Source organism: Necator americanus, chromosome V (genome assembly GCF_031761385.1).
Source record: "Necator americanus strain Aroian chromosome V, whole genome shotgun sequence".
Classification (NCBI taxonomy): domain Eukaryota; kingdom Metazoa; phylum Nematoda; class Chromadorea; order Rhabditida; family Ancylostomatidae; genus Necator; species Necator americanus.
The window spans coordinates 2,922,416-2,946,818 of NC_087375.1; the positions used below are offsets into that span (position 1 = coordinate 2,922,416).

The 24,403-nt window shown below is 35.9% G+C and overlaps 1 protein-coding gene across 2 annotated transcripts; it reads left to right on the forward strand.

The window, feature by feature from the left end:
* Positions 1-1,335: 1,335 nt before the first annotated feature.
* RB195_012772 (uncharacterized protein) lies at positions 1,336-24,374 on the forward strand (the record flags this gene model as incomplete). 2 transcript variants are annotated; one of them, XM_064202305.1, is made up of 30 exons in its annotated part: positions 1,336-1,431; positions 2,628-2,720; positions 7,841-7,954; positions 8,012-8,143; positions 8,205-8,384; positions 9,269-9,383; positions 9,633-9,700; positions 9,774-9,876; positions 11,065-11,164; positions 11,740-11,902; positions 11,953-12,051; positions 12,549-12,632; positions 12,697-12,852; positions 12,922-13,000; positions 15,265-15,291; positions 15,735-15,846; positions 17,156-17,268; positions 18,465-18,621; positions 18,698-18,812; positions 19,609-19,734; positions 19,808-19,948; positions 20,763-20,871; positions 20,933-21,090; positions 21,202-21,288; positions 21,771-21,899; positions 21,965-22,125; positions 22,188-22,326; positions 23,372-23,512; positions 23,618-23,719; positions 24,225-24,374. In XM_064202305.1, 30 exons carry the CDS (start codon positions 1,336-1,338, stop codon positions 24,372-24,374), a joined length of 3,549 nt encoding a protein of 1,182 aa, XP_064058186.1. The 2 variants fall into 2 exon arrangements, with proteins under 2 accessions (XP_064058186.1, XP_064058187.1); XM_064202306.1 differs by lacking the exon at positions 15,265-15,291.
* Positions 24,375-24,403: the final 29 nt, after the last annotated feature.

The following is a 24,403-nucleotide window of genomic DNA, read 5'->3' on the forward strand; positions in this document are numbered from 1 at the left end:
GCCAGGTTACTTTAGGATTGGTGGATTAATAAGTTGTTATTTTTACAATGTTCCAAGTCGTTTTCTTCGTTTCCTCGGGATTTTATTCCACTGCTTTTTTACTTTTTAATAGTAGCAAAATGGATATTCTCACTATGACAGAGACAGTACTATCGTGCTTTCCACTTCTAATATAATAGATATTAGTAATTAATATTAATTATAATAAATTAGGTGTAGTAAAAAGCTCTGAGCGTTTTCCCTAGATCCCTTTAGTTAGTCAAATCTGGTGATTTGAACATCACATCGGGTCATATAGTCTACGGCGATTTTGAGGTGAAATTGTGGCCGAAAAAAATCGGGAACATTTTGGTCCAATCCTGATGAGCCGACCCAAACGATCGGCAAGCCCGAATAAACGGCCCAGAAGGTTGGCCTGTGTGTTTGCTGGGATTAGAAGCGACTAACACAGGACTATGAGCTCCCCTCATCGTACCAGACACTGAATTCTGACCTCTCCTGTCAAAAAATGAGCAGATTGAAGTAGACGATCGACTAGAATTGGCCGAAATTAGCTAATAGGAAAGGAATTGTGTTCCCTCAGGATAACGCCAGGCCGCTTACATCTTCAGCGACATCTCAGAAGCTCCGAGAACTTGGATCGGTGGTTCTATCGCGCTCGACGTACAGTCTAGACCTAGCACTAAGCCACTATTACCTTTCCAAGCGCAAAAAAAAAATCCAGGCAAAATTTTTTTTTGACGGTACAACCTTGGCCTCAAGAGAGGCTCAGTGAAAATGTGGTGGTCGAGTCAATAAGGACGGAGGAATAATTCTTTAATCAAAATTAATTTAATTGGAAGGAAATGTGAAAAATTGCCATCAAAATATACAAAAATCACCAGAGAAAATGGCTCATATTTGATCGAAATCGATTAATTCTAACTATGTTAATTTCATCGTCGAAATAAAGCAGCAAAGAGAAAAAGAAAACGCTCAAAACTTTTCACTTCACTTAATCTTTATAATCTTTATCATTGTTGTCACGTGCTTGAATCGTCCGGAAAAAAAAGAGCACGGAGAAATTCTCCATCCATTTTTGCCCCATTCAAAGAAGAAACAGTAGGTATTTGATAAGAAAACGTTTATCGCCACCATTTCGTCGTTCTCCAGTCCTTTTTTTTTCTACTTGAATGGATGCAATGCAGTTTTTCTTTTATTATATAAGTTTTTCCCGTAGTTGATTGCTTATCTCTGTTCTCGCACGTCTTTCAGTTCGTTTTGTGAAGGTAGATTCCTCTCTTCTCCATTGTTGTGCCGTCGGAATCCCTGCGGATCATCTCCTGATCGAAGAAGATGCGGCTATTGCGCACCACAGATGTGATGCTGCGGCGACTATGCTTCCTACAGCGACGAACGTACGCTGTCGCAAAGACAAAAACATTTAAAAAGGTGAAGTTCTATGAAAATATAGCATTTTTCTTGATTTTTTTTTCATTGTTTTTCTTGATTTCTACAGGGAACTCTTTATAAATTTCATTTGTTTCTCTTTCCTAGAAACCTTCCTAAAACAATGCTAAAATAACTGTTGCAAGGTTTTTTTTTAATGTAAAAGAGTTGTTTTTTTTTTCATTCTGGAAAACTTCCTAATACATTCGGAAAAAAAACTAGGGAAAACTCGATTTTTTTCCCCGATCGAAAGGATTTTGTCCACAACGAATTTTGATCTCGGTTTCGGTTTTGGTCTTGGGTTTTTTTTTTCGAAATTCAGCTCTGGAAAACCACCTACCGCACCTACAGTAAAGGTATTGTGGTCTCTGAAAGAATGTGAAGAAAAAAAATGTTTTACATGAATATTACATAAGAATCTTTCCATTTATTGGATGTTTACTGTTCAGAATTTTTATTTATTCATTAAATTTTATTTCATGAAATTAAATTATTCAAAAATTAAATAGTACAACTGAAATCGTTGAGTTTTCATCTAACCTTTTAAAATCTCTCTTTCAACGAAACAAACCATAGCAGTGCTTTGATTTGAAACCAATCGTTTACAGTAATTTTACAGCAATCAGTTTTATTCATTCAGAAAGAGAATTCCGAGCTAGTGGAAATGAAAAAATAAGCAGAGGTATGTCATTTGATTTTGAGTTGACTTAGAAAAGTAGCAGATAGTAAATAAATAGTAAATAAATAATAGAAAATGCTAGTTAATAGTAAATAATAGTAGTTCCTACACATCAGTAGATTATACGAAATTATATATCTGTGGATGCATGCGATACTGAATATAACATTATATTTATTATTTATTCATTTCTTTACCTTTTTGTTTATTTATTTATCCATTTATTCACTGCTTTTGTTTTTACTATTGTAACTTTTGGTTTTCTCTGGAATACTTTCCTGGGAATGGAATTTCTTTTGTGCAAGATTTTTTAAAAATATTTTCTCATATCCTTAGTTCCAGGCGAGTCTCAAAAGACTGGCAACGGATCGAACAGTGCGAGAATTGCGCTGTATTTATCTAAATTTGCTACAATTTTTTAAATTTTTTTTTTCGAAAAATTCAAATTCCAGCTCACTTTTTTCTCTGGGGGGGGACACAAAAATTCCCCTGATTTAAAATTAAATTACAAATATTCCAGGTGATGGTGGCGAATCGAGGAGAGATTGCTATTCGAGTATTTCGAGCTCTTACCGAGTTGGATATGACCTCGGTGGCGATCTACAGTGAGCAGGTGAGTAGGTGTCGGGATTTTTCACTACAGTACCTTACAGTACCTCTGTTATTTCTTATAATATTGAAATATGTTACATACAGGTCGGAGATAGTTTAGAGGGAGAGAGAGACAGTTTGGGCAGATAAGCCCTGGAGAAATACGTGGTAAATGTGAAATGTGTACTGTACGTCACGTCAAACAATGAGAGAATGATCACACAAATATTTGAACGATCAAATACGGACAGCTATAATCAATCAGCTGATTCCAGCGAATTTGAGATGATTTTTTGATTATTTATCCATTTGTTTATTTGAAAACAGATATAAGAAAGAATAGAGTTTAATAGAATTCCGCCTAAGTTTCATAGAACAAGGTTCGGTCTTCAGAGCACTTGTATGGTGGGGGTTGAGAGGTCATTTTCCTGGCACAGAAAGCGAAAAATTCTGGCGTGGGACCCTTTTTCCATATCCAGAACACTAGATACACTAGATAAATGGTACCCTGGATAAACGGTGACCAGGGTTCGGGTGAAAAACTTAACCCAGAACACAGAAGTCCTTCAGGGACCCTGCGCGAACTCCTGAGGGGACCCCAAGCAGAAGAGCTCACTAATTTTGAGATCCTTTATCGTTGCAAACCACAATTAGGAGAGAATGTGGAGCAATTATAGGGGTGAACTTGTAAAAAGCATATCTTAAATACTTTATTTATTTATATTATTATTATTTATTTATTCACAAACACCAATGGTGCACCTGAAAGAAAAAAGAAAACACTTTTGTCTGAATGAGAACATTTCTTTTAAGTCGGAAAATTGATTGTCTGGATATAAAAATATTTAAGAACAAATTATTAATATAACATGTTTTTAAGAATCGGCAAATTTATTGTCTTAATATAAAAAAATTGAATACTAGTATAAATATATAGTGATATTATAAATATAACTGTAAATATCATAGCATATTATTTTAAATAATAGGAAATATTTAATGAAATGAACAAAGGTTCAGGATTTTACTCAAGTTTTTCGAACAATAAAAATCGTTCGATAGCGTTTTTCTCTCTTTTTTTTTTGGTGGGAGAAAAAATCTATTATTATAAGATAGGTATTGACTTTGTAACTGGTAAGAAAAAAATTCAAATTAACAAATTACAAATTCAAATATACTTTTTTTAAAGAAGAGTTTCTCAAATGTAATTAATATGATTACAAATACAATACAAATACAAATTAAATATACTGAGAGTGATACAACCCATTGATGGTGCCTATGTCACTTTCAATAATTGTTTTTCACTGAAATTTGAAAACGCCGCACTTTCAAGTGTATGTACACACACCGCGATCACAAATGTAGCCCTTTTCATGTGTTAGGATAAAGGATAAAGGATAAAGCCATTGGCGTATCAATCCACTTAGGATGCGCCAACGCGTTTTACTGAAATTCGTAATCGTTGGGGTTTTTGGAACGCGTGTTGGCCTATACAATGACTTGGGGGGGGGGGGGCTAGAGGATGTGTCAAGTCGGTGTTTTTATCCTCCCAGACAAGTCTGGTACCAATTTATCGACGCCGGGGGGATGAAAGGCTTGGTGAGCACCGGGGCGGATTCGAACCCTCGACCGTGTGGCTACAATGGACCTCTAACCGACTGCGCCACACCCGCCCCATTATCACGTGTTATTATTGATATATTATATTCACAAACACCAATTGTGCACCTGAAAGAAAAAAGAAAGTACTTCTGTCTGACTGAGAACATTCGTTCAGGTATTCTCCCCGAAATAGATTTTTCGAGAAATTTTCGAGAAAAGAAATTAGAGAAATTAGTGCAAAAATAATGGAGTCATAATGTTTTCACAGTCACATTTTTTTTAATGCCCAGACTTCAACATTAATGTGTGAAATTAGTATAAAAGTATAAAAAGTATAAAGTATAAAAAAGTGAAAGTAAGTATAAAAGTATAAAAAAAAGTATAAAAGTAGAAGTATAAAAAAATAGTCTCCGATCGAGGCAAATCTTTTCAATCAGTCCATGCTGTACAGTGAAAAGACGTACGTGGGAAAAAAATTGAAATATAAATTAGTAATGTCAATGTCAGCAGTAGGAAGAAAATGAATACTGTTAATTGGTACTGTCAGTACCTTCCATAAACATTATTCAATGAATGACGGTGTTGTGGTTGAACTCGAAGTCTACTAGATTTTAGATTGCAAGGATCAACACTAGGATGTGCTTCTTAGTTCCAGGTATTTTTTAAAAAAATGATAAAGTGATGTCTAGAACGCTAAATAAATATGCCTACAGGAGATTGATTGATTTTTGAAGATCATTTCTTTTGGAATCTCTGGAAAGATAAACTGAAGATGCGATTTGTTTTCTTCGATAAAATGTTTGTTCGCCAGAATTTCAGAACAAATAAGTTCCTACCACAAAGATTGATTTTTGAAGATCGTTTCTTGGGAGATTTTAGAGGGCAATGAAAAACGAAGAATAAATAAGTTTAGGTCAAAGAATAATTGATTTTTAGAGATTGTCTCTTTTGAAATCTTAGACAATAAATCAAAGATGTACAATTTTTGTATTAAAGTTATGTTTTCTGGAAAAATGTGAGCAAATGAGCTCATTTTTAAACAAAAATAACCCTCGATCTCTATTTTCTACGTTCTAAAGCTTTTATTATCAAATTATTTGAACCTACGGCAGAGTTATCATTTCATTGAAATTCTTAGATGGCAAATTAGGGACAATTAGACAATTTTTGGACCAAAATTATTTTTTTAATTAATTAATTTAGTCTAAATTTAAATAATATTAAATTTGTTTCTCAGAACTAAGGAAAAATAAGTTTATAGCACATTAGTTTAGTTCTTTTTTTTTGGTTTTTTTTTAACGCTACTATGGCCATTTAGTTCTCCTTTTACTCCTTTTTTGTGGAAAAACTATTTTTGAAACTTTTTTTGAAACTCGTCATCAATCGTTCTGCATTGGAAAACAAACATGGAACTAATCAGCCAGGTGTCCCAGGTGTTAATCATTAGCATCTAATCCATTAGATCTCGAGTTCAAGCTCAACACATTATTAAATAAATAAAATAAGTCAAATCATTAAATAAATAAAATAAATATAAGTCAATAAATATAAATATGAATAATATAAATATGAAAATAATATGAATAAATCTCTATGTCAAGATTCAAGGAAAATCGAACTTTCGTGCTAATGGATAAATAAATACACAATACCTGGGACCTGCTTACTAGTCCCATGTTTGTTTTCTATTATATAAATAAAAATAATAAATGTAATATAAATATATAATATATTTGTAAATAAATAAATAAATAAACTTAACATAAATATATGATAAATAACACATATACAATAATAATAATGCATAAATATACAACAAATAAATTTAGAAAATTTAAATATAATGAATAAATAAAAATATAAAATGTGTATTTAATGTAAATATATGAAAATAAATATAAATGTAAATATAAATATAAATATTCAATGGTTTCAAAAGGCACTGACACACCAATTAACAGTTTTCATTCTTTGTTTACTTAGTTCTTTTCAATGTGCATCATACCCTGATTGAAAAGCTGCTACTCTGATCCTGGAAATCCCAAACAGAACGATCCGACGAGCCTCGTGTGTTGAGTGTTCTTTCATAGAACGAACCTTGGAACGTTAGGAAGTGGCGTGATCGGCTGTTATCATTGAATACGTGGGTGCACGAGGCACAGGACATTCTTTGAGGTGGGCCAGGAAACGACCGCTAGGGCGCACGGCGCCGAAGCGCTGGGCTGGCAAGAAAATAAAGAAAATAACTAATATAAATAAGTAAATAAATAAATATAACAAATAATAAATTGATCGCAACTTGTCGATAGTCCAATTTAGCAACAGCCAAGATTGTTAACAAACTTTATTACGGTCAAAGTTTCACGCCTATGGAATGAGGCTATAAGGTGTGGGGGAAAAACAAACCGGAAGGGGAAGATCCAAGGACGTCAGAGAGCTTGAAATTAGGTATGTAAACGGGAGCAATCGGCTGTGCATGGTGGAATGACCAGTGTAAAAGTATTAAAGGCGTTCCCACGAAATCAGAAATCTGAAGTGTTTATGGATGGATTTATGGAGAAGTGGTATGGATTTCCGACAACTAAAAGCTAAATGGGGACGAAGATTGCAAAAACGGGTGGGATCTCGCTCATTCCTCCCTGCACCAATAGACAGCTTTGGAATGCAGTTCCTTACGACGTTCTCTATTACAACGCGCCACCCTTGCGCCCCGCCTCCGCCAGTGATTCGTCGAAGATCCATTCGGACGCCGCGATGGCGCTGCTGACGGATAAATAAAGGATGGGTTTGGGAGAAGGATACGGTTATTACAGTTATCGACAAGTTAATGGAGTCTATTCCGCACAATACGCGGAACTGTCATAGAGACCAATATATATTCCAGAAAATTTCGAACTTACGCTAATTATGTCATTATTTCCGACTGGATTTCTGATATCTGCTCCTGTTTGTCCTCTTTTAAATGTCTCCGAACGAACAGCCACTGCTTGATTTTATGATAAAAATTCAAATTTTCTCCAAAAAAAGTCTTTTTTGAGAATATCATTGAAATATACCAATGTAAAACTTGTGCATTTAGTTTTTATATAAACTTTTTAAAGATTTTTAAGATTTTAAAGATTTTTTGTTCCCTTCTTTTGAAAAGAGCATTTATCTTTTTTTGAAGTAGCGTTTTTGGAAAGGAGAAAAGTTTCTATCTGTCTATGACTAGAGTAATATTTATTTATTTATTTATTTATTTATTTACTTAGTTGTTTGTTTATTTATTACGCTCAAAGGCGTGCCAAGAGTAAGAGGCAAGGAATGAATACAAACAAACAATAGAAAATCCAACAACAAGAAAACAGTAGAATGAGAATGAGCAGGGATAAGTAAAGGCAAGGGACAAGGGCAAGGAATATAAAATAAAATATAAAATAAAAATAAGAATAAAGAGGATATGTTAGCTTTTCTTTAAAAAAAATCTCGAAAAAAAGGGTTTAAAAGAAAAAATCTCCTTATTTCGAGTGTAATTCATGTGTTGTTGATCTTATTTAGGACAAACATTCGATGCATCGTTTGAAAGCCGATGAAGCATATATGGTTGGAAAAGGACTGCCACCAGTTGCCGCATATCTGGCAATAGATCAAATTATTGATACTGCCCTAAAGGTTGGTTCTATTTGTTATTTTTTATCCTGGAATTAATCCACAAACTCCTCCGTTCAGCACAATGTGGACGCAATTCATCCGGGTTACGGGTTCTTGTCGGAACGTTCCGATTTTGCAAGAGCTTGCGACGAGGCCGGGATCACATTCATCGGTCCAAGCGCAGATGTTATGGCTAGGATGGGTGACAAGGTACGAGGCTAGCGTATATCATCTTCAGACAAGGACAGATGTCATGACCACATCGTTACAGGTTGCTGCTCGCCAAGCGGCTATCGAGGCTGGTGTCCAAGTGGTCCCGGGAACGGATGCACCGATCACGAAAGTGGAAGAGGCGCTCGCCTTTGCCACACAATACGGTACCCCAATTATTCTCAAAGCAGCCTACGGTGGTGGTGGACGTGGTATGCGTCGTGTGGACCGTATCGAGGATGTGAGTTCGTGGTTTCTGGATCTTTTCAGGTCTTAATTTCATGGTTCAACCAAAAATTCTCTCATCTACACGCATCCAGTACCGAATAACCAAATAACGAGGGACAAAATTCATTTATAATCAAATAGTATAATCCTAATAATATAATGATAGTATAAAAATAATAATTTAATTTTAATTTATTTATTCTTATTTACAAATACATTAAAATAATTTATATTTTTCATTTTATAAGAAACATTTTCATTTCCTTAGATTGTTTGTCTAAATAGTCTCTAAATAATATTTTATTCTCTAAATAATAATCTTCTACGAATTATTTCCCGTTCTTATTCTTATTTATTATTTTCTTCTTTATTTTTCTACTTTAAAATAGTAAAAAAAGGATAATAGTAATTTATTTTACATTTTTTCCCAAGGTTTTAGTGATTCCTTCATTTCGTTCTCGAAGAATAGAGTTGGACGAGTATCCGACCAGGTGGGCACGGAAGTTTCTACGAAAGAAGGAATTACTAAAACGTTGTAAGAAATGTTTCATAAATGGAAGAAATTATTTTTTGACGAAATGATTTGTAGAAATGCAGACGTTTCCTATGAAATAAGAAATATTTCAAAAATTTCGTTCGAATTTGAATTTTTTTAAACAAATGGTTCGTTTATAATTGATTGGTGCTCACTTTATATGGTGGAAAATCTCTGCAAATTCTTTTTTTTTTTTTTTTTTTGGCTGAAGCTGACCTCATGATTTTGAGGAAATGGATATTTCAGCTAATTCAAGAAAAAAACGACTGGTATTACTAGTGATTTTACGGTAGAAAAATAATTCACATTAATTGAATTTTTAATTTTATACACAAATTCACCACAAAAAAATCTCTATTCAGCTTCAAGAGAATTTTAAACGAGCGTTCTCGGAAGCACAAGCTGCATTCGGTGATGGATCGTTGTTCGTTGAGAAATTCATTGAAAGACCAAGACATATTGAAGTGCAGCTACTTGGTGGGCTATTTTTCTTTTAAAAAAATATTTTCGTGCCTTAAAGTACACGATTTTTTCGAAAGTACTCGAGGATATTTCAATATTTTCCCATTTTCTACACTAAAACTTTTTTTTGGAAACATGCAGCTGGGCGTTTCCACAGCGTTTCCAGGTGAAATTCGAAAAAAGACCCTCGATGATGCGTCAATTTAAAAATCAAATAAGCAAGGCAAAATTTCACTTTGTAGCATTAATCCCTCTTATTTTTAGGAGATAATTACGGAAACATTGTTCATTTATGCGAACGTGACTGTTCCGTACAACGACGACATCAGAAAGTACGTGCTATTTATTTGATCTTTTTATTCATTTATTTTTTTATTCAGAAGCATATATACACACAATATTAAGGTAGTTGAAATTGCACCTGCTCCAGCATTCCCAGCTGAAATTCGAAAAAAAATCCTTGACGATGCGTTGCGTATTGCAAGATATGTCGGCTATCAAAACGCAGGTTTCGTTTTTTTTCAGAATTTTTTTTTTAATTTCTACAAACTATTACTTACTACTTACTAATTACTGCTGCCGGCAACAGTTCAGAACTTATGCTGCGATGAGAGCGTGGATTCAAGTAGAGGCGATCTTTCACTTCGGGTTCCTGAATTTTTACGAAATTAAAAAAATAAAATAAAAATAACAAAATGAAAGAAATTGGATTTTTGCCGTGAATCAAGCTTAAAATTAAATTTAAAAAATTAAAAATTAAATTAATCAATTAAAATTTTAAAAAAATTAAAAATTAATTTTAAAAAAGTTAAATTGAAATAATAAAATAAAATGGATTTTTGCCATGAATTAGGTTTTTATCTTTGCCATCTAGCGGCCTTCCCTTCCATCTCAGTGAAATCTATCAGTATTTAAGCACATAAAATGTACCAATAAATATAAATATAAATATATTAATACCAAATAGAACAAAAAAAAGTTGGAATTGAAGAAAATTGAATTGGACACAAAACTATGGTACGAGTCCACAAATGGTAATTTTAAAAAAAATTATTTCCATTGATGGAATGGGTGGAGGAATGAGATCCGGGCTCTCACTCCGTAAAGTCACACCAGAGTTTTTTTCCGTACCATATTGATGTTGGATCAAAAATGGTCGAGATTTTTTTGAAAATTACTGTAATTTCAACGGAAAAAAGCTATTAAACATTTTTACAAATTATCTAATTTACTTTTTGACGAAATTTGAATATTTCTATCAGATATATTAAAGTCAATGCCTCCTCAAAGAATCGATTTTTATTTCTTGATAAAAAGCTTTGGGGAGCATTTGAGAAAAATGTTGAAATGAAAGAAAAAACACGAACGAGGTGTCAGAATACGTTTGTTTTTCATTCTTTCACAAATCCGTCAGTGTTGGGATACTGTATCATGAATACAGTGTCAAGGATCTTGTATCCGATCACTGGAACGTTTAGCATTCACCTTTGATTGTTGATCGAAATATAAAAAAAACGTAAACAGATTTCAAAAAACTGCTATTTAGTGTTGTTTATGTTTTACCAAATTCCCGAACTCACGATATTATTAAGAGACCTCGCCCTTCTCTTTGTTATTTTATCGATTTTTCTTAGTTTTTTCAGTGAATGATTGATATTTTTGATATTGACGTATTTTTTTCTTTTTTTGAGTTCAGGTACTGCCGAATTTTTGGTGGATAAAAAGGGGAACTATTACTTCATAGAAGTGAACGCTCGTCTACAGGTGGAACACACTGTGTCGGAAGAAATCACAGGGTTCGTTAGTTCTTTTTTTTCAGGATAGTTCTTCTTTCCTAAGAAGCAGTAGTACCATTAAAGTTAGTAGTTCTTTATGGAAACAACACATTACATTATCGGATTTTGTAAAATAAACACGATGAGTATAAGTAAAATAAACAATACAAAAAATACACAATCAGTAAACAAACAAATTTCTTCGTTTTTTAAACAGTTATACCAGTAATAAATAATTTTAAACAGTAATAATAAACAGTAATATAAAGTTTGTAATTCTCCACGGAAACCCATAACAATATTTGATATTGTGAAATAAGCAGAATAGATACAAATAAAATAAAAAATACAACAAACAAAAATTAGTAAACAACAAACAAACGTAGCTTTTATTGATTTGTTTGAGCTGTAGCCAAGATTGGTAATGGTCTTTATTAACTCAAAAGCTCAAATCAGCAGAAATCTAGAAAAGCTACGCATTTTTTTTTATGCCAGGATTTGAAGGATAGTCGAGCATGGATAAGCAAATAAACATTTTTGCACTTATGGGAAAAAAAATTAGGATATTTCCAGTGTTGCCCGTTTTGTTTTTTCAGCGTCGACCTCGTACAAGCACAGCTACGAATCGCAGAAGGGAAAACATTAGCCGATTTGAAACTGACACAGGATATGATCGTCCCTCATGGCGCCACCATTCAATGTCGAGTCACAACTGAGGACCCAGCGCGTAACTTCCAACCGGACTCGGGCAGAATTGAGGTTTGCCTGCGTAGCTGCCCGAAATGCAATCTAATTATGCGCTGATTCAGGTGTTTCGATCTGGTGAAGGTATGGGCATTCGTCTGGATTCTGCATCCGCTTTTGCTGGCTCCGTGATCTCGCCGTTCTATGATTCGCTCCTCGTCAAGGTACAGCTACAATGGTGCAGAATTGGCCGAACTATGAAAAATTAAAAAATATTAAAAAGAGGAAAAGAAGGAAGATCCTGCTCGTCTTCCAAAATTCTACCTTATTTGGGCATATCCATAGTTAGTTAGGTTAGGTCAAAACGACACGAAGCACGGTCCAGTTCGTAATTTTTTGAATTCTTTTTTACAAAAGGTTCGTTTGTGTTTCATTGTCCCTCATTTTATACAGTAGAAAATCTTGCGTAAAGTTGCGTAGACGGCTGCGCTCGAAGCGACGCGTTGCGATGCGGTCTATCTCGGCTAGACTCGACGTGGGACCTCGTGAACTGCAGCGATCAGTGATGCTAGTAAGGGTCCCCTCTCGAGCCTATCCGCTACTCGCCACCGCTCCGCTTCGAACGCAGCCGCTCACGCAAATGTAGCGAGCTTCACGACGTTTTGACCGTACTGTAACTGTACTGTTTCCGAAGTGTCTCCCGAATCCGAAAATTCTCCAGGTCATCGCATCCGCACGAAATCATCCGAACGCATGCGCTAAAATGATCCGCGCGCTGAAGGAATTCCGAATCCGTGGAGTGAAGGTGCCTGGACTTTATGCTTATGATGCTGTGATGCGGATTTTTTTTTCAATTAAAATTACTATAGACAAATATTCCCTTCCTACTCAACGTGCTCTCACAACCAGAATTCCATGACGCCTCGGTTGACACGTATTTCATCGATGAACATCCGGAATTATTCGAATTTAAACCAAGTCAGAATAGAGCACAAAAATTGCTCAGTTATTTAGGTGAAGTACAGGTATGTAGCTGACTTTTTTCCTGGAATTCTCTAAGGAAAAGTCACTAAGCAACCAATTACCGTGCACAGGTTAATGGACCAACAACACCGCTTGCTACTAATTTGAAACCAGCACATACTGATCCGCCGGTTCCACCTATTCGTCCGGGTTTGTTAAAAATTGATCCTTAATTTCGTTATGAATGATTCAAGGAGCGCAATCCTTGTGACATACTCCGCGCTACGGTAACAACATCACAAAATCTCTGTCGACTACTTCTCTTCAATGAAATTGATGATTTACATCTACAGACTAAAATCCAGAAACATACGGAAATTATCGGGATTTCTACTACGACTAAACTTACGTAAAGAAAATTCTCCTGCATCACTTAGGTTTTGCAGCGTATGGTAATTTTTCTAGAATAGAATTTTTTTCTTAGAAATAACTGACCATATACAAAATATGTATAGATTCTGTAAAAAAAATGCAAAAAACCATGTATTCCTATTCTTTTATTTTTTTTTCTTACCACCTTTTTTGTACTAGCTACGAGGTAATTTTTCTCATCGTGGAAGAGACACACTTGCCGGGAGGTTAAAGTAAAAGTTTCAGATTTCTGATGATGACGCAAAGTGAGAAGATAAGGCAAAAGTCTTTAAAGGGATCTCCCCAAGAATCTGGCATATGGATTTTCGTTGGAGTATGCCTACATCGGGTCGTAGATTATGAATACAGGAGTGGTTCCGCTCATCTCTCCCTGCATCACTGTAAACGGACAGCTTCGGAATACAGCTCACTATGATGTCCTCTATTGCAACGCGCCACCCTTGCGCCCCGCCCCCGCCTGCGATTCGTCGAATGAAATAAATTGTCCATCGCGGCGTCCGAATGGATTTTCGACGAATCTCAGGCAGGGGCGGGGCGGGGCGTAAGGGTGGCGCATTACAATAGAGGGAACGTCGTAAGGAACGTAAGGAAAACATTCCGAAGTCATTTCTATGTACAGTGATACAAGGAAAGATGAGCGGAACCACCCCTGTATACATAATCTACGACCCGATATAGGTGTACTCCAACGAAAATCAATACCAGCCCAGATTCGTGGGATGACGCCTTTAAGAGTGATTTACTTCAAGATAGGTTGAAATTTTGAAGTTCGTTCATATCCTAAGGACTCTTAACAAATCTCCTTTAACTGTAAAATATTTGCTAGCATCGAAACGCAAACCCTCTTATCATTTTGTCTTTAGAGGTAAAAAAGAACCATACATTCACTTGTAAATGCACAGCATTATCTATGTTTTTTTTTCTTTTCAAGAATATTGCGTTTTGCTTTGTTTTGCTACAAAAATGTTCCTTACAGTTCTTTGTATCTTTCAATGTTATCGCTCGAAATTTCAATTTCAATCGAAATTTCAAAGATTGGGGAACAAATACATGGCTATTATTAGCCTTTCTTGTCACAACCATGAGAGGAAAAGTGTGATCCGCTTCTTTTTTTCTGGAACCTGGAAGAAAACAAGGGTTATCTGGACAACAAACCAAACTACCAAATCAACTATTTGTTCATTATCTAACAATGAAACAAATTTTTCAATCAAGTTACTGTTTGAAGTGGTTTTGATGCAGACTTTGATTTTGATGCAGACTTCGAGGTGTTTGATGATTGAAAGCAGCGTAACGTATGAAATTTGACGGTTTGAGGAAATCCACAAGGTTGTAGATTGCAGGATTCAGGGGTCCAGCTCATCTCTTCCTAAACGTCTTCAAAAAAAAAACGGCATGGAAGACGTCGTTTCTTTTTTTTTGAAAACGTTTAGGAAGAAAGAAGCGGGAAGAACGACTTTGACGATTTCAGTTGCAGCTCGCCACCCTTGCACACGCGCCGCGTTCAAGTGCGAGCGGTCGAAAATCAATTATGTCTTCTCACCAGCCTATTCAGGTTAAACTAATGAACCAAGGCTACTGATGGGACCGGAACGTGTACGTGAAGACACGTTCTAACGTACCTCGTAGGGAATAAAGCGGTTCCCACGCCGTTTTTTTTTATGAAGACTAGGGAGAGATGGTCGGAACCATCTCGGATCTTGCAATCCACAACCCCATCTCTAGCTTTTTCCACGGATTTCCTCACCACGTCAAAATCGTGGTGTGCTTCCTTTGCCGAAGGAACGGTGTGATGTTGTTATGAAGCTACGGGGTATGCCACACAGTGAGTCCTGCTCATTCATGAGAATTGCAAATAAAATAATAAAATAATAATAATATCGTATAAAAAATTAAATAATATCGTAATAAATAATTATATAATGTTACAATAATATTATTAGATGCTAATAATAATCTTAATAGATCTACGCGTTTCATCTCCACATAATATCAATTCTTTCATCTAGTGACGATACTATACGAATAATTTTCTGTTCCAGGATATGCGAAAACTCAAGCGGATATAAGTAGGGTTTGACTTAATATCGCATTTTTCGTTTGTTTTTTGTTTGTGTTTAGGATTGCTGTGTTGCATGAATGCTCGTTGTCGCGTTTTTGTTTTTTTTTTCGATTTTTTTTGCGAAAGAATGCATGTCTTGGAGATCTCGCACGAACATCTCCTCCTAGCTAAATTTCTAACTTGTTTCGTTTTTTTTTTCTTTTTTTTCATGTTGTCTAACATCAAAGAATCGTATCGAAGGAGTGTCAGAGAATCGGAGAATCTATATATATATATATATATATATATATATATATATATATATATATATATATATATATATATATATATATATATATATATATATATATATATATATATATATATATATATATATATATATACATGTAGTAGAAAGCTTGTATAGTTTTAATTGAGCTAGTATACTGTAGTATTATGATATCCTTACAGATATACCTCCACCAAAAGGTCTTCGAGAGGTCCTCGTTAAGGAGGGTCCGGAAGCATTTGCACGAGCTGTACGACGTGTTCCCGGCTGTATGATTACTGATACAACTTTTCGGTTTGTTTCTAATCTTCTTGCTTTTTTTCCCGTTTGAAAAAAAGAAGAGAAAATTGGAAAAAAAAAATCGGAAAATGATCATATCTTCATATAGTGTGGATTTCTTTGATTTCGTTGCACTTTTTTTTGCTATAAAAGAAGAAAATAGGAGAAAATCGAAAAAAAATATTGGGAAATAGTCATATGTGAATTTCTTTTTTTTTTTATTTGACAATATAAAAGTCTTCTCAGCGGAAATGCTGACTTTCCTCCCACTTTTCTAAGTTTTCTACTTCCCATTCCTATGTTTTGGTGGTTTTTCTTTGCGGGAACATCCAGATTCGAGAAGAAGATTTTATTATTGAGAAAATATTTTACTCCCGAGAGGTATCGAAGGGTAAGGGGATCAGGGTCCTCTCGGCTACCACAATTCCCAGAAACTTGCAGAAACAAAATTTGTCAGGAAACACTCAAACCTCACCTTCGCTATCACCTATCCTCCAAAAAATGATACAACTCTTTTTTGCCCTTGTCTCTTCATAATTCCTCTAATATATCTAATATCTAATAATTCTTTTTAATAATAATAATAATAATAATAATAATAATAATAATAATAATAATCCTATTCCTGTTCATCCTCTTATTTAAAGTTTAATTTAGTTTAATTTGAAATTGTAAACAGATGGCTTCGGAATGTGGTTCCTTAAGACGTCCTCTATTGCAATGCGCCACCTTTGCACCCCCGCCTGCGATTCGCCAATTCCGAATGAAATGAATTTAAATTTATTATTCTTCTCCTATTCATCGTCCTCTTATTCTTATTCATCTTCGTCTGCACCTTCTACTACTCGTTTGATGCTGTACCTTGGAATTGTGCACTAGAAACCATCCATGGATCTGGTTTCTCGAGGAACTTTTGTCGGAATTTTTTATTTCTCACAATTGTTACTCTTGTACCATCTCTACACACAAAATATTTGTTTTTTTTACGTGTTGAGGAATCGAACTCAGGGCGAAAGGAGCTCACTTTACCAGAATTTTTTTTTATTTTATGAGAAATCTTTAGCTAATCTGAGCTAAGCTTACCGTGTTCTTTTAGCGGAAGGTTTCAACTGAAGACGTACTTCAACCTCTAAAAAAGGCGATTTTGCTGAAACCTTAGCCAATATAATATAATTATTAAAATAAAATTATATTTTTTATTAATAAAAATTACATAATTTTAAATAATAATAATAATATGATTAAAATATTATAAAATACAATTATTTAACAGCCTCGTGTAGAGCTCACTGCAAATCAATGTGAAGAGGAATTTGTTTTATAGGGATGCCCACCAATCTCTGCTGGCCACACGTGTTCGAACGTACGATTTGGTGAAGATTGCACCATTCGTTAGCTACACATTCCCTAAACTTTACTCGATGGAGGATTGGGGAGGTGAGATGAGTTTTGAGGTGATCAGTGCCTCGCACTGCGAAATATTACAATAAGAACTATTTCAAGGAGTTAGTCAGGTTCACTTGAATCTCCACATGGCTAGTAATCCGTATTCCCTTAATAATTTCGTACAAAAATATCTATTATTATTTATTATTTATATTTATTTCATTTTTCCTATTTTTCTATTCTTTTTCTTTCTTTTATTTCCTATTTATTTCACTTTTCGAGGCATGGGGCTTGAAAATATCCAATGTGATCTCAGCTCTGCATTGGGCTTGCAGCAGCTTGCTCCCTAGAAATTTACGCTAATAAGGGGGCACAATGGAAACGGAATTTAGAAAATTTGGAAAATGTGGAAAAAATAAGGGATTTTTTTGACAGCTCTATAATTGAGGTTCGAGAATGAAGTCAGCACTTGTCCATATTATCCATACCCTATAAAAACAGCCACCGTGAATTTTACATCAAAGTAACAATGAAAATTTATTTATTTCTATAATACTCCTATGGAATGTTGCATGGAATTGGAATTCGTTTGGAGGAATTCCAGCGAAAAGTTTCTTTTGAATCTTAACCAACCACTAAAATAGATATTTTTGTACGTGTAGATCAGCTCTTAAAAACTTGATTTAAAAAAAACGGCATCGAAAATGTTTGGTTTTGTCCACTTGACGTTACACTTTAATGATTAGAATTAATAAGAGCTAAATTAATAAGGAAAAAGTGAAGTTTTTATCTAAGTATGTAATTCTCGCTCCATTTCTATCAGGAAAAGGTTATCCTTTTACTGTAACTGAGGATTTATCCAGATTGGAAAGTGATGAATCACAGGGCTATGGGAAAGTGATGAACTGTATAGGACTAGAGAGGAAAAAAAAACAGAGAAATAAAGAAAATAGTAGCAATCCTGAGTGGTCCGTTTTGTTTTTGCTTGTTTTTTTTTCTTTATTGACTTTTACTATATTTAAAATATTATCATTATTACCTGTTTTATTTACTATTTACTATTATATATTTACTTATTTACTCTATTCATTTACCATATTTATTTACTACTTATTACTATTACTATCTGTTTTGTCTTATTATATTTTTATTTTATTATTGTTGTCTATTTTATTTACTTATATTTTATTTTTTATTTTATTTTACTTTTTCCCCTTACAAAACTCTAATGAGTCAATTGTACTCAGGTGCAACGTTCGATGTAACGATGCGATTTTTGCACGAATGCCCGTGGGAACGACTTGAGACACTCCGTAAGCTGATACCGAACATCCCATTCCAATGTCTACTACGAGGAGCAAATGCAGTCGGATACAGCAACTATCCAGACAATGTGATCAATAAGTGGATATTCTTATATCATATAAAATTTCCTACACTCCACGCCACATTACTGTATTATACTGTATTTTTATCTTAGGTTCTGTGAATTAGCTGTGAAATCTGGAATGGATGTTTTCCGTGTATTCGATTCTCTGAACTATCTGCCGAATTTATTGGTCGGTATTGATGCGGTTGGAAACGCTGGTGGTGTGGTAGGTGTTTTTTTTTTCCAAGAAGTTTTTTTTTTCGTTCGTATAGTCTCTCTTTCTAAAATGCCTGTATTGGTCCGATTGGGTAGGGGATGGATTTTCTCTTGACGAATCCCTGAAATTTTCAGGTAGAATCACTTGAAAACAAAAAAAAAAAAACGAAATGACTACATATTTCCTTAATATACTTAAATACTGCGCTCATGCGTAGCGTTAGTCAATTTTTCCCCGGAAATGCTTAGTTTTTTCGTTATCCTACTTGATTTAAAGCCCATCACCCCACGAATCTGGGAATCTTGTACGGATTTTTGTTGGAGTATACGTATATCGGGTCGTAGATTATGTATGCAGGGGTGGTTCCACTGATCTCTCCCTGTGTCACTGTAAACAGACAGCTCCGGAATGCTGTTTCTTACGATGTCCTCTTTGGCAACGCGCCACGCCCCGCCTGCGATTCGTCGAAAATCCGCCGCGATTGGGCAATTTATTTCATTTGACGAATCGCAGGCGGAGGCGGGGCGCAAGGGTGGCGCGTTGCAACAGGGGAGAATGCGTTCATAAGAAACAGCATTCCGGGATCGTTTACACTGGTACAAGGAGCGATGAACGGAACCAGCTTCTTCCAGAGAATCTACGACCCCGGATAGGCATCATCCGCCTGAAACCCGTACCACTCCAGATTCTTGGGGTGATTCCTGGGGTTAAATAGAGGGCTAGTTCCTATTTAAAGCGAAGATTATATAAAACTTGTGTACGGCTCAATTAAAGGAAACAAACACTGAATTTTTGTTGGATTCAGGTCGAAGCCGCAATTTCCTACACTGGAGACGTTTCGGATAAGACAAGAACTCAGTACAATCTTCAATACTATCTGGATCTTGCCGAACAACTTGTTAAAGCTCAAACTCATGTATTGTGTATTAAGGTGTGTACAATTCTGTTTCTGTACGTAACTATTTGCTTTTTAAAGTTTTGTATATTTTTCTTATTGACTTCAGGATATGGCCGGCGTCCTGAAACCAGAAGCAGCACGAATGCTGGTCGGTGCACTAAGAGATAAATTCCCAGATATGCCAATTCATATACACACTCACGATACCGCTGGAGCTGGTGTCGCATCGATGCTCGAATGTGCAAAGGTAACTCTTACCGTATCCAGAATAAGGGCGATTACTTTACCTTACGTTTACTTCTTGATCCTAGAGCAGCACTGTTGGCTGATCACTTCATCCTGGTTAGACGACACTATTACAACATTTAGCGCTAATAAAAAAGTAGAATAAAAAAATGTTAGTATAACACAACAGTGCTAATAAAAAAATTGCTATCACTAATTTTTCTTTTTTTTTTTTACTTCGCCAATAATACACTCAGCGGATGCACTCGGTTCAGGTGAATTTGAAAAAAGCTTGGTTTCTTCTGTCGACACAGGCGGCTTCCTGAAACTTGTTCCTATAGTAGAATCTCGATGCTTTGAGAGAATAGGGAAGGATTTTAAAGCTATTTAGTTAGGGACTAATGAAATAAACTTGGTAAAAAAATAAACATAAAGAAATAAATAAATCTCGATGCTTTGAGAGAATAGAGGAGGATTTCAAAGTCGATTAAATAGGGATTAATGGAATAAATTTAGGAAAAAATAAAAATAAAGAAATAAATGAATGTAAATAAAGGATAAAGGATAAAGTCACTGGCGTATCAATCCACTCGGGATGCGCCAACGCGTTTTACTGGAATTCGTAATCGTTGAGGTTTTGGAACGCGTGCTGGCCCATACATTGTAAATAAGAAATAATAAATGAAATGAATAAAAATAATAAAGATGAATGTAAATAAAAAGTAAAAATATAAATAATAAGCAACAAATATAAATAGTAAATAAATATAAAGAGTTGTCGTTCTGATGAGTTGTTGATTTGTTGTTGACAGGAGTTGTTGTTGTTGTTTTTTAAGGCCGGAGCTGATGTGGTGGACGCAGCGGTTGATAGCATGAGTGGAATGACCAGTCAGCCTAGTATGGGTGCCATCGTGGCTTCGCTACAAGGAACTAAATACGATACAGGTTCGTCTACCATTAACGCAATGTGATCCCATCGATAATTGCTAGCTCTGGATCATTCTAGGCTTGAATCTGGATGATATTTCCAAGTATTCTGCTTACTGGGAATCCACGCGTCAGCTGTATGCTCCATTTGAATGCGCGGTCACAATGAAGAGTGGAAATGCGGACGTCTACAAGCATGAGATCCCTGGTGGACAATACACTAACTTACAGTTCCAGGTATTTTCAATCCACGATTTTCCACGACATTTTCCACTATATCCACAATTTCTTCTATTTTCTTTCAGTTGTTTCTGATTTTTTTAAAGGATTTTTTCTGACCACATTTAGGCGTTCTCTCTCGGTCTTGGCAGTCAATTCGATGAGGTGAAACGTATGTATCGTGAGGCGAATCTAGCCCTTGGCGATATTATTAAGGTATGGATTTATTCAGGATAAGAATACATCAATTATAAACTCGATAACGAAATTTTCGGTCAAGCTCTATTTTTTGATCATCATATTTAGCCACTTTAATCGTTTTAAATTATCGAGACAAAGGCAACAAGTGTCCAGAACTAGGTTTAAAGGCAGCACATCATCGAATGGGATAAAAACAAAAATGAAGCTAGCGGAGATCATCTGAACAAGATGCTGCTCTATCTTATGTGTAGTGTGCGTTAAAATTAATGAGAAAGGAGTTTAAAAAGGAATAGCCGCGGAAACTTTGTGGGATCCTAAGCCAAAACCATCAATTCATTGGAATATTTCTAAAGATCAAAGTTAAAAGGATCCTCTACATTTAATCAATAAATATAGCCTCCATATTAATTGATATGTTGTATATATATATATATATTGATCAAATTTGTTTACTTATGCATTGTTACCAGTCAAAAATAAATCTTCCTGTCGTTCAGGTAACACCTTCCTCAAAGATCGTTGGTGATTTGGCCCAGTTTATGGTGCAAAACAATTTGACTCGGGAAACACTTGTGGATCGCGCTGATGACTTATCGTTCCCGAAAAGTGTGGTGGAATACATGCAGGTTAGGTGATAAGCTGTTGGGTTTTTAGTGGGATCTGCGCACTCCTTAATAAAATTCCTATTTAGGGTCAAATCGGTCAACCTCCATACGGATTCCCGGAACCGTTAAGAACAAAAGTATTACGTGGAAAAGAAAAACTAAGCCGACGAGCTGGTGAAAATATGCCCCCATTGGATCTGGAAAAGTTGAAAAAAGACTTGGAAGAGAAACACGGTAGAACGCTAAGGTAAACAAAAAATCCTGTAACTTTATCCTAATAATTTTAATCGAGTATTTTTCTTTCTAAAGAGAACACGATGTGATGTCGCACGCTATGTTCCCAGCTGTTTTCGACGAATTCGAACGATTCCGTTCTATGTACGGACCGGTTGATAAGCTACCAACAAGGATATTCTTCACCGGATTGGATATCGCTGAGGAGGTCGATGTAGGTTTTTCCTCCTTTTCATTTTCTTCCTTTTTTTCCTTCCTTCTTCCTTTTAAACCCAGGCGAGAATTGTTCGAGGGGACTTGAGGAAAGGAGGTAGAAGTTAGTGATATCATGTGAGTTAGTCGAATCTTCCTGAATTCATTTCCATTATTTTCGACCACCATCCACCATACCATTGCGATCGGTTCGAAAATTTTGATTTGACCTAATAATATGGGTCCCATCGAAATACTTAGTAGGACCTTGACTCCACAGCAAAGTCTTCACAGCAAAAATGTTTTCTTTAGAATAATTAAGGATAAAGAATAGTGTCTGGCGTCAATCAATCCGCTTAGGACCCACCACCACGTTCACTTCAATTCAGAATCGTTTGAGGATTACGAACATGTAACAGGCCTATACAATGACTTGTGGGACTACCCGATGTGTCAAGTCAGTGTTTTTATCCACCCAGACAATTCTGGGTACCAATTTATCGACGCCGAAGTGATAAAAGGCTTGGTGAGCACTAGGGCGGACTCGAACTTCTGATCAATCGTGCAGGCAGCGGAATCTCTAACCGACCGCGCTACACTCGCCCAAAAAAGTGAAGAAAATAGAATAATATTTTACAAATAAGACAAAGATAATCTGAAAGTATGGGTAGCGCAGTGGTAAGAGATTCCGCAGTCACTGCTTGGTTCGCAACTGCTCTAGGCTAACCAAGCCTTTGATGCAGGGTCAATGGATTGGCACCAAACTTGTTCAGGAGGATAAAAACTGACTTGAGGGATCAGTTAGCCCCCGCAAGTCATTCTATAGGCTGCACATGCATTCATAAGGCCTTAAAGGATTTTGAATTGAAATCAAACGCGAATGGGTGGAATCCCAGAGGGATTGTCTGGCGTCATTCCACATTTTTCTTCATTCCTCAAGGAAATTACCGCCTTGTTGATTTGTAAATGACGGACACAATGAATCCTCTTTCCCATAAATACCCTCTGACCTCAGTTAAAGATTCCTTAGCTTTTTTTCGTATAGATTTTTGATTTCCGCTTTTAAGGTGGAAATCGAGAAAGGAAAGACACTCGCTATCCAATTACTTGCTGAAGGAAAGCTGAACAAACGAGGAGAACGTGAAGTGTTCTTCTATCTGAACGGGCAAATGAGAAGCATGTTCATACAGGATAAGGAAGCATCTAAGGTGAGAAATTCTTTTTTTCCCCTGCTCGAAGTAAAAATTCGAATAAAGAAAATAAAAGTAAAAAAATTCGAATTACAAAGTGAAGAAGAAATCATCTCCTTGAAGGATATTGTGACGCGAGCAAAAGCACTACCAGGAGTGCGTGGATCGATCGGAGCACCTATGCCTGGCGAAATCCTTGAACTGAAAGTCAAGGAAGGAGATAAGGTTAGCTGTATTTCTACCATTTTCACTGTAAAGTTATTGTAGCTCATTGTATCGTCATTTTATCACTTATTTTTGAATATGTTTGATTCATGGTAATAGTACATAATTCCACTAATAATTTTATCCGCAACTCACTCCTGTTCCTTATATGAGATCCTTACCATTGTCCAAACAGAATGACGAGGAACATAGAAAAAAAAAACAAAATTGTTTGCCGGTGCTTAGCTGGTATAGCCGGGCGAAATCGATACGAAGCACGAAGTGGTTGCGTAAGCGGCTGCGCGCGAATCGGCGCGGTTGCCACAGCGGTTGCGATCGGGGTAGGACCGAACTCGCGAACTGCAGCGATCAATGATGCTAGCGAGGGTTCCACCACGATCCCAACCGCTACGCTCTACCGGACCGCTTCGAGCGCATCCGCTTACGCAACTGAACCGTGCTTCGTGTCGTTTTGGCCGTACTACACCACGTAATAACGTACATATCAACTGTGTTCTGCTTTTAGGTTGTACCCAAACAACCACTATTCGTCCTTTCTGCAATGAAGATGGAGATGGTAATAGATACGCCTATTGCTGGTACTGTGAAGAAAATCCATCTCGCACAAGGCAACAAATGCCAGGCGGGTGATCTTGTCGTAGAAGTTGAGCCTTGAGCGACATCCTCCTCATCACGTCTCTCATG